Here is a 17,471-nt window from a genome sequence, read left to right on the forward strand (position 1 = left end):
ACGCCTTTAATCCCAGCACTCGGGAGGCAGAGGCAGGCGGATTTCTGAGTTTGAGGCCAGCCTGGTCTACAAAGTGAGTTCCAGGACAGCCAGGGATATACAGAGAAATCCTGTCTCGAAAAACCAAAAAAAAAAAAAAAAAAAAGAATGGTCCTGAAAAAAAAAAAAAGAATGGTACTGGCAGGACGGCTCAGGAAAAGGCAAGCCCAGGACCACTGACACACATGCACAGGCGTATGTACAAAACACACACACACATTGAATAAAACATAAATAAGTAAAATTAAAACAGATAGTCAAATAAGGTTAGGCTATATGTGGTGTCTCATGCTTATAATTCCAGCACCTGGGATGCAGAGTCAGGAGGAAAATCCCAAATTCAAGGCCATCCTGATCTATATAGAATGGTCCAGGCCCACCAGGGCTACATAGTGATATACTCTGTCTCAGAAGCAAACAAAGACTAGCTCTAATGTTAGAGGCGTAGCTCAAAGGTACAGCACGGATAAGGCTCTTGGTTCAGTGACCCTAGCATTAAAAAGAGGGGGGTAGGAGGGTAGGAAAAGGTGCAAGAACACTATGCTCAGAAACGAAGGAGAGAGCTTCCTAGCCCTCCTGCTCTTCGCCTACAAGAAACTTACCAAGTGTCGGATCCCATTCAGGGAGTGGTACATGAGCGGGAAGACAAGCACAAACTTAGCCGAGTAGATCAGTGTTGGCCCCAAACACAGGGACTTCACAAACATCAAATACGACTCAAAGTTCCCAGGAAGCAGCAGTGCCGACAGGCCAAAAAGAGAGACCCCTGAGAGAGAAGACGCAGCTATCAGTTACAAAGAACGGAATATATTAAACTGGATTCTATGACAGCTCTTGACACCTGATATAATCCTAAACCTCTTTGAAATGAGAAAATTTGTTGCCATCTAGGGATGTAGATCACTTGCCAAAATATATAAGCCCTGGTTTTGAAATCTAGGGCCTTTTGGTTTTTTTTATAAAACCATGTATGAGGGACCAGAGAGGTGGCTCAGCAGTTACAGGTGCACACTGATGTTGTAGAGAACCTGAGTTTGGTTCCCAAAAACCCACACTGAGAAGCTGGCACCACCTGTAACTCCAGGGGAATCATACCCCCCTCCCGCCTTCAAGAGCACCTGTACTCATGTGTACATACCCTACAAATCTATACACATAATTAAAAATAATAAAAGCATATTTTATAAAACATGTAGGCTCAATAGTTAAGAGTGCCGGCTTCACTTTCAGAGGACCTGGGTTCATTTTCCAGCACCCAAGTGGTATCAATGTTCACACAACCTGCAACTCCAGTTCTAGAGGAGCCAATGGCATCTTCTGGACAATTCAGGGATTTGGCACGAACATGGTACATAGATATACATACAGGCAAAATACTTATAAATGTAAAAATAATTAACAATTAAAACCTGTATGATTATACATGCTTATCATCCCAGCATGTGGGAGACAGAGGGAGGATCTGCACTGGTGTACAGTAAAGCACTTGTCAGCACGTCCTCTCCTGGTGACCACTTCCCCATGCATTTCCATCTTGGGAACATAGACACCAAAACAGGGTACTCACAATGTGCAATGGGCTGAGAACAAGATTTTAAACTATAAATGAGCAGACATTTTCTGAGATGTCAAAGACTAACTACATCAATTACTAATAAACACAGCAATCACCACAGCCTATATTCAGAAGTATGTATATCTAATCAAACCCTCCATCATAAAGAAGTATTACAAGTGAAAAGAATGACGATCTAGGGAATCTCAAAGGGAACAGCAACTGTTTATGTAAACTAGGCTGGCCTTCACCTCACGGAGATTGGCCTGCTTTTGCCTCCTGAGTGCTGGGGTTAAAGGATGCACCACTAGGCTGGAGAGATGGCTCAGCAGTTAAAAGCACTGACTGCTCTTCCAAAGGACCTGGGTTCAATTTCCAACACCAACATGGCAGCTCACGACTGCCTGCATCTCCAGTTCTAGGGGACCTGACACTCACACACACACATACAAGCAGGAAGAACACCAATGCACATAAAGTAAAAAATAAGTAACTAAAAAAAGCATGTACTACCATGACTAGCTGGGGATTCTTGACGTACTTTTTTTTTTTTTTTTTTAACAGAATAAAGGCTATCTGGTCTTGTTTTTTGTTGTTTACTTTTTTAATACTTTTTTTTTTTAAAGATTTATTTATTTATTATATGTAAGTACACTGTAGCTGTCTTCAGACACTCCAGAAGAGGGCATCAGATTTCGTTACGGATGGTTGTGAGCCACCATGTGGTTGCTGGCATTTGAACTCCGGACCTTTAGAAGAGCAGTCGGCGCCAGCCCCCCCCCCCTTTTTTTTTTTTTTACAGAGAGACAGGGTTTCTCTGTATAGCCCTGGCTGTCCTGGAGCTCACTTTGTAGTTCGGGCTGGCCTCTGTAGCCTCCCTCAGCCCTGAAGTAGGCTGATCTGGACTTTGACCTTGCTGCCACTGAGAAGGAAATTACCTAAGGTGGAGCCTTCCGACCTAGATGGCTCTTTTGCTCTGCCACCTGCCACTGCCCTCTCCAAGACACTGCTACCACTGAGAAGCCCCTGAGACATTCCAGGAGGAACGTTCTATTCTGCACATCACCTACAGGCTGGCTCCAGACACCAAGAATGGACTGGTGGGGGATGGGCCTTCCCCTTTTATAAGTAGACTCTCTTAGTAAACTGGAAGGCTTGAACAGAATCATGTCTTGGCTCCATTAATTTCTCGCCTTCTAAGTCTCTTTCAGCCCCAGACTGCCTCCCAGGTGTACCTGGTCCTTGTAAGCCGCGGGCCGGCTTACAACAGGCCTCGAACTCAGAAATCTGCCTGCCTCTGCCTCCCGAGTGCTGGGATCAAAGGCGTGCGCCACTATGCCGGGCTTTTAAAAATACTTTTAAAAGCTTTGTTTGTATTTTGTTTTATGTGTATGGGGTTACAACTGCTTATGTGTACCAACTGTGTGCCTTGTGTCCATGGAAGCCAGAAGAGGGTAGTAGATCCCCTGGAACTATAATTATTGATGGATGTGAGCTACCCTAGGAATCAAACCAAACCCCAGTCCTCTACAAGAGTAGCAAGCGTTACTGAATTTAGTAAGAACATAGGGATTCAGTTACTTGTTAAAGGAATGAGTTAATGAAACGTTTAAAGTGAACCAGGCAGTGGTGGCACACACCTTTAGTCCCAGTACTTATGAGGCAGAGGCAGATGGAGCTCCGTGAGTTTGAGGCCAGCCTGGTCTACAGAGTGAGTTCCAGGACAGCCAGGGCTACACAGAGAAACCCTGTATCAAAAAAATTAAAACCAAAATTAGAAGGAAAAAAAAAAAAAGGAAAGCTCTAAGGACTCACATGCATTCTAAATCAGGTACCGGGTGCAAAGAAGGTGGGGATGAGAGTCAGAGTCACAGCGGTTCCTCTAGGATGTGTGTGTGTGTGTGTGTGTCCATGTGTGTGTACTATACATACTTACCTCCACTCATGGCTATTCCAGAGCCACGGTGGCAAACGGACAGTGCCATAGGAAGAGACCATCTACAAAGAAACACATAAGACAAGTTTTAACAAGGAAAGGATGACAACGGTTTCCTGGTTTTGTCCTGGTTTTGGTTTTAGGATGACTGGGGCTGGAGACATGGCTTCCTGGTTAAGAGCATTTGTTACTCTTGCATAAGCCTTGGGTTAAATTCCTAGTCCCTGTATGGTGGCTCAAAGCCATCTATCACTGCAGTTCTGGAGATCCCACACTTGTTCTAACCTCTGAGAGAACAGGCACACATGTGGCATATACAAATGAACGCAGGCAAAATGCTCATACACATAAAATAAATCCTTAAAGACAAAAACAAGAAAACCTTACCTAGCTTTCATATTCCTAGTTTCTTTTTTTGTTTGTTTTGTTTTTTTAAAGATTTATTTCGTTTTTTTATTTTTATTTATTTTTATTTTAAAAATATTTTTGGTTTTTCGAGACAGGGTTTTTCCATGTAGCCCTGGCTGACCTGGAACTCACTCTGTAGACCAGGCTGGCCTTGAACTCAGAAATCCACCTGCCCCTGCCTCCCAAGTGCTGGGATTAAAGGCATGTGCAAAGGCATGTGCCACCACTGCCCGGCTCATATTTCTATTTTCACTTTCTAATTTCAAAGTAAAAGTTTTGGCTGAGTACACAGCTCAGAGATTGATATCATGCATGATGCCCTGGGTTCACTCTACTGCAAAAAAGAAGAAAAATTACTTATTAAAAAAGTATCTCAAAGAGCCAGGAGTGGTGGCGCACGCCTTTAGATCCCAGCACTTGGGAGACAAAGGCAGGAGGATCCAGGCCAACCTGGTCTACAGAGTGAGTTCCAAGATATCCAGTGCTACACAGAAAAACGCTATCTCAAAAAACAAAACAGTAAATAAATACACAAACAAATAAAACTGTTTCTTGGGGCTGCAGAAATTGTTCAGCAGTTAAGAACACTTGCTTCTCTTGCAAAGGGCAAGAGAGGCTTCTCTTGCAAATGGCAGGGGATCAGTTCTAAGCACCCATGGCATGGCTCCCAACAGTCTGTAACCAGCTCCAGGGGATCTAACGCCTTCTTGTGGCCACTGTGGGCAGAGGGCATGCAGTGGTGTTCATATATACATGCAGACAAAACACTTACACACATTAAATAAAAATAAATCCTTTTAAAAGTTATCCCTGGGGGGGAGGGTATGGGGGGACCTTTGGAATAGCATTGGAAATGTAATTGAGGAAAATACGCAATAAAAAAAAATATTAAAAAAAAAAAGTTATCCCCGACTTTACCAAGCCAAGTATCTGCTACTGTTGAGAACAGAAAACATATACTGTGATTAAATCATTAGGCTCTGTAAGAGCAGAAAACTCTGTATGTGTAATAAAAACAACACAGTTCAAAATCCTTTCACCAGGGTCCCCATCTGGGTATCAATTAGAGGGGTACAACTAGAAAGCAATCGGGGTGGTTGTGGTGACTCACACCTGTAAACTCTGGGCTACACAGTGAGATAGTGAGATAGACAGACAGACAGACAGATAGATAGAAGGAGGGAAGTAGAGAGGGAGGGAGGGAGGTTAAGGAAGGACAGAGGGAGGGAGATAGAGAGAAAGATCTTAAAAGAGTTCAAGGCCTGTCTAGACCAAGTAGGACTCTGTTTCAGGAAACAAAAGGAACAATAAAAGTATGATATTGGCTACTTCAGACATCTTTGCTTGACATATTATTTGGGAAATATCTTCATGTTTCCTGCCATTTCTTTTTTTTTTTTTCACGCAAACATTCATAAATGGACCTAATGTCATTTTCTTCAAATGAACTGTGAAGAAAGGCCAAGGTTATTTGGGAATTTCTCCATCACTGTTGAAGTGGAAACTTATAGTTCTTTGGAAAGTTAGTTATGTCAAATGAGGTTTTACTGAGGCACACAGGTGAAGGTGTGTCTTGCAAAAGCAGACATGTGGAAGTCTGTTTTTCTGAAGCAGACACAGGTGAAAGGATATAGCAGACACTTGAAAGGATAGATGCTTGATAAAGGAGTATAAATATGACTTCACAGAGAGTGGGAGATGAGCATTGAGCCTTGGTTTGGTTTGCTCCACCTAATTATTCTTTGCTAACAGCAAACAGGTGTTTGTTCACCTTACATAGCGTTGATGAGCTCAACTTGAGATAACTCCACCACTGAGAGGAACTCGCCCAAGAACTTCTCCTGAGGTTCCTGTGGCAGCTTGCCCATTCATGGCCTCGCCTTAGACCACTTGGTGGTTTCTTCAAGATTGAGCTGCAGCTGCCTGGTGTCTGCTTGCTGAAAGGACTGGACTGTAACTGCGGGCTCGTGCCTGGTGTCTGCAGCTGCTGAATTATATTTGGTGTTTGCTCTGGGACTGAACTGCTGCCCCAGAAGATCGAGCTCACCCCAAAGAACTATTGCTGAGCAGGTCCACTTCCCCACATTCTAATAACTTTCCTCCTCCACTACCTCTGCTGGGTGGTGGTCTAGAGGGGAGGGTGACCCCTTATTAAAGGTTGTACGAAATGTGTGCCCATACACTGTGATCCCACCCCTCCCCAACCATCTCCCTCCCCCTCTGCCTCCCTCTCCCACCTCTTCATTTTTTAAGACAGGGTTTCACCAATCATCTTGTAAAAGATTTCACTATAGAATACTAAGATTGCTTATTAACATCCTTCTCTTAGGATACAATGTCCAATTTCTGCAATTAAAATTATTTCTGGAATCTGAGTTGGAAAAAAAAAATCCCAAAGGGTTGTGGTATTTGTGGAGGTGGCTAAAAAAATGGCCAGTATCCCCTGGCAGGAAGCCAAGCAAAGAGGGTAGCAAGGCTCAAGACACTTTGCTGAGTTGGTGTTTATTTATTTACTTTTAATTTTCTAAAAGATCTGCAGGGATTTTCTTAGAAGACATAAATCAGTTAGCACTTCTATTTCTAAACCTAAGAGATAAAAGGACATGCATGTATACATGCATACATAGCTATGTGTACATGTATGTGGGCGAAGTGATCACATACAGCTCTATTCAAGGAGAGGACCTACAGTTAGTGTGCTCGTAGCAATGAGCACATCTAGCACCCCACACTGGTGCCATACTGGAGAACTCCTAGTAGCCACAGCTACAACAATTTGAGCATCAAAATAAACAGTGAATGTAAAAGAGCATAACTTTTGTGCAAAATAGGAATCTTTGAAAGAAAGCAAGGTTTGCCCTACAGGAAGAAAGAAAGAAATCCAAAGGGCATGTTCAAGAAGACAAGTGTGGCGGTGCTCCACCTGTAATCTCAGTATTCAAAAGGTAGAAGTCGGGGGATAAGAAATCTAAGGCCATCCTCAGTTACATAAGGCCTTGTCTAAAACACCAACAATACACTAGTAAGGCACATAGCTAAGCACTCTAAGTGGCCTCAAGAAGCTAGAAACTACAGATTTTCCTACAGCCAAAGGAAAAGAATACAGCCTTGGTTAACATGTGTATTCATTTTAAAATATTTCATTTATTAATTTAGTACCATGGTGCACAAACTGCAGGTCTGAGCTGAACCTGGGAGGTGAAGGTCAGTTCTCTCCTTCCCCAGAGGATCATGCTCAAGTCATCATGCTTAGTGCCAGGAACCTCAGCTCACTGAACCAGCTTCTCAGCCTGATAACTTACATTACCATGAGGAGCCATTTCTCTAATAGGAGTGCAGAAGTGTACATCTGTGTGTGTGTCTTATCGCTCAGGCTGGCCTTGAACTTGCTATTTAACTGAGGATGAGGTTAAACTTGTGATCCTCCTGCCTCAGCACCCCAAGTGCTACTATTCCAGATGTGCACACATTTGCCACTGTGGTCAACCACAAACAACAATTTCTCCCTGTGCATTGCCCTGGCTGTCCTGAAACTCACTCTGTAGACTGGCCGGAAATCACAGAGATCTGTGAGGCCCCTGCCTCCCAAGTGCTAGGATTAAAGGCATGTGCCTTCAAACAGTGATTTTTAAGATCAAACATTCTAGCATACTCCAATGTTGTAAGATCTTGATATTTATATGCTAAGGGATCACAGTAGAGAAGTACTAGAAGTCACTGTTTTCCATAATTAAAGCACTAGGCTTCTATGTGAGTAGAAAACACCTCAATTTAAAAAAAAAAATACATACCACAGACTCAAATCCAAGCAGCAGTGTCGCAGACAGCATTCAATGTTGTGTAGTGTGATGCTAACGTACAACACAAAATGTGCACGCTATGTACTGTGGACCCAGGCTGCACAGGAGCCATGCAACACAACACAGGTAAGCAACACGGGAAGCGCCTGGCACACATGGCCTGCTTGCCTTTCAATGATTGTTTTGGCAGCTGTGCACTCAGAAACCTTCTACTTGTTGGCAGCTTTCCGTAGACTCTCGCATCAACTACCAGGTTAAGAAGCCGGACTCAGGTATGCAATGGCATCTCTATTGGCCAGCCCACGGCTCCCAGGCACTGCACACCCAATAATTAGGAAAATGAAGGCAACACCAGCCCACCCGGCTCCAGGGCCCTTACTTGTAGATAGTCAAATGGGGAGAGAGAGGACGGTTTGAACTCGTGTTCTTCTTCCAGAACCGCTCCATCTCTTCCTTAGCTGTGGTTCCCAAAGGAGCAGCACTAAAATAAAACAAAGGGTCAAAAAGGACTAAGGCACAGATTTTACACAGCAAACAGTGCATTCTAAAGTTGTATTTTATTTCTAGTTATATGGATATATGTGTGTCTATGTGTGGGTGTGTGTACCTTAGTGCTGAGGCCTGAAGAGGGTATTAGAGCCCCTAGAGCTGGAGTGGCGGCAGCTGTCAGCTACGTAACATGGGCACTGGAAACTGATCTGAGCCTCTGCAGAAACAGTACATGCTCTCATGCTGTGCTCTCCAGCCACCTAAAATGTCTTTTTTAAAAAGGTATTGTTGGTTCTGCAAGATTGCTCGGTGGGTAACAGTGCTTGCTGACAAATCTGATGACCTAAGTCCATCTTCTTGGACAACTCCCATATGATGTCTTCTGACCTCTACTTGCACATCCATGAGCACCACCAAACATACAGTAATAAATTAAGTATATTAAAAAAAAAAGACAAGGGCTGGAGAAATGGCTCAGAGGTTAAGAACAGAGGCTGTTCTTCCAAACGACCTGAGTTTGATTCCCGGGACCCACACAGTAGCTCGTAACAGCAATTCTAGTTCTCAGGAATCCAACTGGCCTCATGGGCACCGAATGAATGTGGTACACAGACAAACATGCAGGCAAAACACCCATATACATAACAACAACAACAAAACAAAAAAAAACAGAAAAAGATTAAGGTAGCACACACTAACAGAGAGGCAAGAAGACTGGAAGCTCAAGGCTACATAGTAAGTACAGGGCCAGCATAGACTACACAGAAAAACTGACTCAAAAAGCAAAAGAGCTCTTGATGGTAAAAACTATGATTGTAGCATTTGGGAGATAGAAGCAGGAGGATCAGGAATTTTCTATCATCTTGATCCACACAGCAAGTTTAAGGGCAGTCTGAGCTTACATGAAAAACTGTCTCAAAACAAAATACAACAAACCAAAATAAAACCCAATCCTAAAAAAATAAAAAGAAACCCAAAACAACACAGCCAAGTACATTTATGAGCCTAACTAGGTTCTGGCTGTGGGGGAAAAAGGCTGTAGTGCTATAAAGCACATTATATGGAACAAAGAGAAAAATTGAAAATCAACTGATGAGAAGCATCCATCAGTTAATTTATTAAATATAATGATTATGCTTGTATAATTATACTGTTACACAAGCAAACAACAATATTAATAATTGATGAATCAGGATGAAATGTACACAGTGCCATATATGGCAGTGAATGTCAGTAGCGGCGGCAGCAGAGGCTTACAGAGAAGGAACACTTATGATCTATAGCGTGCTGTGCAAGACTCCAAGACTTACCTCAAAAACCACAACAATGACACCAACATAAAAAACAAAAAACAAAAGACACTGGTGGCCAGTGTCTTCAGTCCCAGCCCTTGGAGGCAGAGGCAGTAGGATCTCTGTGAGTTTGAGACCAGCCTGGTGTACACAGCGAGTTCCAGGACAATCAGGGCTACAAACCCAAAGAAGAAGAACAACAACAATCAACCAAACAAAAAAAGCACCGCTTGTGTATAAGATATATACTTCCAAGATAAAACCTTTTAAAAAACTGTTGTAGACAACTGTTGATGTCAACAACTAGGAATAAATATTTACTTTTAGGGAAAAAATATATTTAAAATATATTTAAGAACTAAGTCCTGAGGGCTGGAGAGATGGCTCAGAGGTTAAGATTGCTCTTCCAGAGGTCCTCAGTTCAAGTCCCAGCATCCACAACCATCTGTAATGGGATCTGATGCCCTCTTCTCATGTGGTGTCTGAAGACAGCTATAAAATACTCACATATATAAAATAATTCAATAAATCTTTAGAAACAAACAAACAAACAAATAAACAACCCTAAGTCCTGAAACTACTTGAAATTAAGGGCTTGTTTTGATACTGGGTCTTATTATGTATTCTTGATTCCTGGCTGTCCTGGAATTCCCTATGTAGACCAGACTGGCTTCAAACTGCCAGAGATCCACCTGCCTCTGCAGGCGTGCACCACCACACCCGGCCTTCTACTGCCTTTTCATGAGAAAAACAAAGTTAATAAAATATTCACAGATGTTGGAACTTACTTTCTGATACAAAGCTGAGCATTCAGGTGGGCTCGGAGGCAGTGACGGCCGACATGTCTGCAAGAGATTCAAGAATACAGATGGAGAGTCAACACCAGCACATCAGCCTCTGCTCCTTTGTACAAGATGATTGTTGTTAATTATATTTTCATTCTGTGAGACAGGGTTTCTCTGTGTAGCCCTGGCTGTCCTGGAACTCACTCTGCAGACCAGGCTGACCTCGAACTCAGAGATTCACCTGCCTCTGTGTCCCTAGTGCTGGAATTAAAGGCGTGCATCACCATGCCCAGCTCCTTTGTACTGTATTAGATGCAGAAAGGCTGACTGAAAATGAAATGAGGGCTGAGAGTGTAACTCCGTGTAGAGTGTACACTTAACATACATGGGGCCCTGTGGTCAAGCTCCACCGTCAAAATCATAAACAGTGCCCCTAGTTTCTTACATGACAAACCACGGCTTGAAGACAGGCTTGGGCCAGCTCACCTGCCACCTAGCAACTGGGAGGCAGAGACAGAAGGGTCACAAGTTCAAGAAGGGTCTCAGCAACATACAAAGTTTTAAGCTATTCTGAGTTATGGAAAAAAATTACTTGTAGATACAACCAATCTACATGCCTACATGAGAACAGAACTCACTATATAGCTCAGGCACAAAGTTTATGTATAGCAGAGACCTATGAATTAATGGATGAATTAAAATGTGAAGAACAAAGGATTTGAGGATGGACAGCCCTAATATTAATGAAGTAATTTCAAAAACTACCATCTGAATTTGAAGCTGGGGAGATGGCTCAGTGGATAAAAGCACTTTATACAAACTTAACAACCTGAGTACAATCTGGAAAAACGTACTTAAAAGTGGAAGAAGGGGTGAGGAGCGCGGAGGCAGGGCTGGAGAGTTGGCTCAGAGGTTAAGAACCCTGGCTGTTCTTCCAGAAGTCCTGAGTTCAATTCCCAGCAACCACATGGTGGCTCACAACCATCTGTAATGGGATCTGATGTCTTCTTCTGGTGTGTCTAAAGACAGCTACGGTGTACTCATATACATAAAATAAATAAATAATTTTTTTTTTTTTAGGTGGAGGAAGAGAACCAACTATACAAAATTCTCCTATGACTGACACATGTGCACACAGGTGCACCCAAATAAGCACATGCAGTAATAATTATTAATAATGTTTTAAAAATTAAAATGTTGGGCTGGTGAGATGGCTCAGCAGGTAAGAGGACTGTGCTTTCAAAAGTCCCGAGTTCAAATCCCAGCAACCACATGGTGGCTTACAAACCACCCGGCCAACAGAGGGAGCGGAGGTTCTAAATTCAATTCCCAACAACAGATGAAGGTTCACAACCATCTGTACAGCTACAGTGTGTGCTCATATACAGAAATAAATAAATCTTTTTAAAAAAATTAAAAAGTTACCATCAATTTCCAGATAACAGAGATAAATTTCAAGTCACAAAACTTCTCATATAATATTACAAAAAAAAAAAAAAAAAAAGAAAAAGCCAAGACTCTATCATCCCCACACAGAAGATAACTGTTTCCTACCTCAGAGTTGCTATTTAAAAAAAACTACAGGGGCTGGATGGAGGGATGGCCTGGTAGTTAGGAGCACTAGCTGCTTTCCAGAGGCCTAGGGCTTGCCTCCCAGCACCCACATGGTGCTCACAACCACCTTTAACGTCAGCTCCAGCAAATCCATTGCCCTTTTCTGGACTCTGAAGGTACCAGGCATGCACCTGATACAGGACATGCATGCAGGTAAAACACCCATGCACACAAAAAATTAATTTAAAATAATGTAAATGACATTTTATTTTGTATGTGATGGGGCATGCCACAACACACATGTGGGGCTCAGATGACTTGCAAGGAGTTGGTTTTCTCTCTCCACCATGTGGATTCTAGGGATCAAACTCAGGTAATCAGGCTTGTAAACCTGTAACCCCAGCACTCAAGAGGCAAGTCACAGGAAGACTGCTGTAAATTCAAGGCCATCCTAGTCTGAACAGCAGCTAGCCTGGGCTGTATTCAATATGTTGTCCAAAAAGCCAAAAAGGAAAATGAAACACACACACACACACACACACACACACACACACACACACACACACACGCACGCGCGCGCATGCACTTTAATTGCATAATTCCAGCCAACATGTCCAAAGCATTTAGGAAAGTGACCAGAATGAAGTTCTAGAAGTGAAAACTTACCTATGTTAATTCTATGTAACTAGTTATCCACTATGTACAAGGCATTGTGGAGATATAAGAACTCATTAAGGTGTAAGAAACTGAGCCTGGTGGCAGTGGCACACACATTTAATCCCAGCCCTCGGAGGCAGAGGCAGGAGGATCTCTGTGAGTTTGAGGGCAGCCTGGTGTACAGCCAGAGCTATACAGAGAAACCCTGTCTTGAAAAACAACGGATCAAAAACTCCAACCATCTTCTGCATGGGTTCATGATACTAGACACACAATCATTTCAAGAGCCTTATAGGCTACTCTAGAGCACTAGCGGGCCCATTATGAGAAGGGGAAAAATGCAACCAACCCTTCTTCAGCTCTCACCCTTCCCTTTGAGGCAAGAGGTGAATGCAGACATTGTGTTCCCAGGGCTCTCAGAAAGAAGTGGGAACAAATCTCTTTAAATCGACTGAATTGTCTCTGAAGTTGCAGGGCGCACATTCCTCACACCGAGCTAGGCCCGGTCACTCAGCTATCCAGCAAGAGTTTGCAGATGTGGGTTGGAATCTATCGCACAATCTGTCTGCTGCTATTGTTCCCAAATACCAGTGCGAGCTTTGCACAAGGCCCCTACAGAAACAAGCTGTACAAAGTCGACAACCTTGTTGGAAACATGAAAGTAGTTATCTATCCCTGCCTTTCATGTGAAACCAGAAACTCTGAAAAGACTCTCTACCCTGGGAATGGTGTTTAAGATGTTACAGCTAGGAGCCAGTAGGATAGTTCAGAGAGAAAGGGCACGTGCCACCAAGCGGGGCAACCTGAGTTGGGCCCTTGGAATTCCCAATTGCCCTCTGACCCCTACACACAAGCCATATAGCACATGCACAGCCACCCACACCCATACTAAAGAAAAGTGAAAAAAAATTATCAGCAGTTAAAGCTGGAAGCAAGTGTTTGAGACAGTACCACATTCTACAGCCCGGGCTGGCCAGCAACTCACTCTATAGCTCAGGCTGGCTTCAATCTTACAGCAGCCCTCCTGTCTCAGTCTCCTAAGTGCTGAGACAGGTGGAGTGTGCCTCCACAAGCAGCTGATTAAGTCATTTATGTAAAATGGTGTGGCATTTGCATACGCCCTGTGCACATTCTCTTATACTTCCAGTAATTCCTGTATTACTTATAATGCCCATTACAATTTAAATATTCTGTATGTTACACTCTATGGTTTAAGGTAAATGGGGTGGGCTGAGCTACTTATGTGCAATCCATACACAAAAATATGGGAAAAAATTACTTGTAGACACAACCAATCTACATGAGGACAGGTGAGGTAAACAATTCTTAGTGCTGGGATGACAGATATCTGACTGACGGAAGGTGACAGCAGGACACACCCACAGTCCGCTCCCAGGGACTCAGTGTAATGCTTGGCAGGTAACACACTCAAACTGCTTTGGGAATTTGCTTTTCAAATAATTTCCATGTGAGACTGGCTAGACCCAGGAAGAACCCAAAGATGAAGACTCTACACACTAATCCCCAAACTCCTAATATAAACGTCTGGAGCCAATATGATCATCTTAAGCTAAATGCTAAACCATTGATCCGATATGCCCTAACATTCACCAGCATGTGTTCCATCATAGAATTTGAAAGCATTTAATTATGGTCAAAATTGGGGATGAAAGATGCAGGTCTGGAAAACCTGGTCCTGTCCTTCGGCTATGAGGATGCGCAGCAAGATAAAAATTAAGGATAAAGATAACCAATCCAAACTCCCCAAGACTCACTTTTACAAAGAAAAACTAAACAGAATCCCTCTATTTTTGTACTGCATGACAGAAGTGGAAAGAGAAATGAAAACATATTTGGGAGAATCGGGGTCTGGAGTCTCAACAGCACTGAAGCTAACTTTCCATAACAAATAATTTCCAAAAATAGTACTGGCACAAAACTGGGTTGGGATTTGTACCAGAAATGTCACTAGCCCTTACAACTATAAAGGCTCTGGGGATGATAGCTAATGAGTGAAGAATTCAGAACAAGGGGAAATCTAAGCTATTTCTCTGGACAGAAAATGGACACTTTAGAGAAAGGCGGTGACACCCACCCACCCTATTGTCCCGCTAAAACCAAAATTAAAACAACACAAAGTGGATTTCCTGGGCAACATTAAGAGACCCACTGTGGATGCTATTATTAACCTTGGCTTGGGAGGGATGCATTAGGATGCCCGACAGTCTCCACCGGTTGCTAGCAGCAGGATTGCCAGGAGTTAAAGCACCCACTAGGTGCTCCAAGGGGCCCCTCCCCCTACAATCCCTAAGTTCCCCCCCCCCATACTGCAGGCCTAGGGGCCCGCTGATCTCGAAGTTACAGCAATTTGGGGGAGCCACAAGAGCAGTTTGCGAAGAGGCTTTAGAGGTGGGCGAGGCAGAAACAATGACAGCCAAGCTACTCGGCCACACACAGTGACCTCTAAGCCCTTTCGAGCCTCTCCGCCCGGAGAGAAGAGGGGGTGCTAAGATCTCAGGGGCGCGGTCTGCACACCCGCAGGTCCTTTCCCTGTCCCCGCAAGGCACACACCGCTGTCACCCCCTCAGGGACCAATTCAGGTTCCCCCAACGGTCGCGGGCGTGGACTCCTAGCCCCAGGCTAAAGTCACCTCAGCAAGAGCGCAGCCATCTTGAGTTCGGGCCTGGACGGAAATGACGCATCGCTCCTCCCCACGTGTGGCCCTGCCTTTGGGGGCGGAGCCGGCGGGGCGGAGGCGGGGACTATCATGTGACACCTCAGAATTTTTAGGCTGGAACCTCCTCTGTGTTCCGGGCTTGGTGGATGGTACTTTTTTTTGTTTTGTTTTGTTTTGGGTTTTTTGGTTTTAGTTTTTTGTTTTGTTTTGCTTTTCAGTTCTTCGGTTTTCCTCTCACGCGCCAGTTTCTAGCAAGCGTCGTTTGTCAAAGTTTTGGCCAAAATCGCCGAGTAGTGACCATTAGTGCGTTTACCTGCCCGAGTGTTTATTTTGTAGGGCTCGCTCTGCCAGGCAGCCGCTTCTCTGGCTTATTTATTCCCTGAGGATTTCAGAGCCTCACTTCACCCCCCTCCTTCCAAGTTGTCCTAAAAATCCCCTAGTTAGCTGGCTGAGACACCCAAGGAAAAATGCTACTTTGGCCTTCCTCTGAACTTGTTGCCTCCCGTGTTAGGCAAGCACTATACCTTTAAGCCATATCCCCAGCAAGATAAGCAAACCGTAACCCAAATTGGGCCGTAGGGAGTGTGGCGTGGGCTGCCAGAGGGCCATCCGCCATCCTTTTCAATGCTGGCATCCTTTCTCACCACCTCCTTTAGGCCTGGCAATTCCAGGGTTTGAGCTGCAGCACGAACCAAACTCCCACTGGCCAAAGACAACGCTCTTTTTGTTTATTTTTTCAGCGATATGTGGGTGACACCCACAGCCACAAGAACCTAGGGGTGTGGAGGAGAACCCGCTTTGATTTATATATACTGTATATCCACGGTTTTGAGGATTCCGAGCACAGAAATCAGTTGCAGAGTGCTCTCGACTAAGGAAAGAGAAAGACATGAAATGAAATGTCAAAGTTCCTGACCCTGGGCGCCGAGGGGTGGCAAGGCAAAGGGAGAAAGAATAAGGGGGGGGGGGCAGCCCAGAGCAACTCTTATTCTGTATAGCAAATCTCTTTTTTATTGTATTTTATTGTATTAATATTCAGAGCCCATTTATATTTAGCACTCTAGCTCTCTCCTGCCTTTTTCCTTTCAGGATTTAAATAGCACAAATTCGCTTTTCCCCCCTTCATCAAATGAATAATATTATTTTGCATTTTTGTAACGTTAGACAAAGAAAGCACTTTGTAGACTTTTAGGGACCTTTGAGGTTCTCTCATCCAACCCTCTGTTCAGTGCAGGAATCTCTTTTGCAGTGTTTCTTGATCTTCAAGATGGACGTGACACAATTCAGTGTCGGCTACCTCAAAACATAAGTTTCATGTTGGTAGCAGTGGCTGTGCCTATAGTCCCAGCACTGTGGAGGCTGAGGTGAGAGGATCGTGAGTTTGAAGTCACTCTCCAGAGACAGGTAAAAACGAAACAAACTGACATAAAGAAAACAGCTTTTAGAATTTAGTAAGAAGGTCCATCAGTAGAAAATTGTTCTAGTAAGTACAGCTTTCTGCTCCTGAACTCCCTCCCAGACATCGCTCCAACCCTCTCTAACCCAGCTTGCTGACACACCTACAGTCCTCATACTTAGTGGGTCAGGTGCTCAGGTCAGCCTCAGCCTCAGCAGCATACCAAGTTCCAGGTGACCTGGACTACACAGACACTATTCCAGAAACAAAAATAAGAATAAAATGTAACAGGTGCCCCTTTAATTTAGCTCTTTGTTTTATTTAAATGGTTGTATGTCTGTGCACCACATGTGTGCTTGGTGCTCCGAGAGGCCAGAAAAGGATGCCAGTTCCCTCCTGGAACTGGAGTTACGGACCTGTGACCTTCTAGGTAGGTGCTGGGAATCTCTCTCCATGCTCTGAAGGAGCGGTTAGTCTTCTTAACTGCTAAGCCATCTCTCCAGCCCCATCACGTAGGTCTTGAACATAAATGTACTTTTGGCTTTTTGCCAGTCTGTGAAAGCCCTACAGGAGATTCAAAGACACAAAAACACAGTGCTCTGTTCGCCCAAAGAACTGTATACCCTTTGCAATGTCAGTAAAGAAAGAAATATAAAAGTTAACTACTTGGGGATGTAGCTCAGGTAGAATGCTTGCCTACTATACACTAAGCCCTGGGTTCTAGTTCCAGCACTACACAAAATCAGACATAGCAATGCACACCTGTCATCCCAGCACTCAGGACCTATAAAGATCAGAAGGTGAAGGGCATCCCTGCCTACATAGCAAGGCGAGGTTAGGAGGGACTGGGGAGGTAGAGAGAGAATATGCAAGCCTCCAAAAA

General features: G+C 43.9%; 2 protein-coding genes across 2 annotated transcripts in view; one reads left to right on the top strand and one right to left on the bottom strand.

Annotated features, from left to right (window-relative positions):
• The window catches only part of Sdhc (succinate dehydrogenase complex subunit C), a 22,465-nt gene extending 7,225 nt beyond the window's left edge, over nt 1-15,240 (bottom strand). The window contains exons 1-5 of the mRNA XM_021161399.2: nt 15,166-15,240; nt 10,308-10,364; nt 8,118-8,219; nt 3,531-3,592; nt 642-805 (exon numbers count right to left, since the gene is read on the bottom strand). Of these exons, the coding sequence (XP_021017058.1) occupies nt 642-805; nt 3,531-3,592; nt 8,118-8,219; nt 10,308-10,364; nt 15,166-15,185 (405 nt within the window). The 5' untranslated portion in view covers nt 15,186-15,240. The remainder of the gene's footprint in view (nt 1-641; nt 806-3,530; nt 3,593-8,117; nt 8,220-10,307; nt 10,365-15,165) is intronic.
• Nucleotides 15,241-15,319: 79 nt separating this feature from the next.
• The window catches only part of Mpz (myelin protein zero), a 10,653-nt gene continuing 8,501 nt past the window's right edge, over nt 15,320-17,471 (top strand). The window contains exons 1-2 of the mRNA XM_021170958.1: nt 15,320-15,341; nt 16,442-16,556. The gene's annotated coding sequence lies outside the window, so the exon portion shown is untranslated. The remainder of the gene's footprint in view (nt 15,342-16,441; nt 16,557-17,471) is intronic.

This window comes from Mus caroli, chromosome 1 (genome assembly GCF_900094665.2).
Source record: "Mus caroli chromosome 1, CAROLI_EIJ_v1.1, whole genome shotgun sequence".
NCBI lineage: Eukaryota > Metazoa > Chordata > Mammalia > Rodentia > Muridae > Mus > Mus caroli.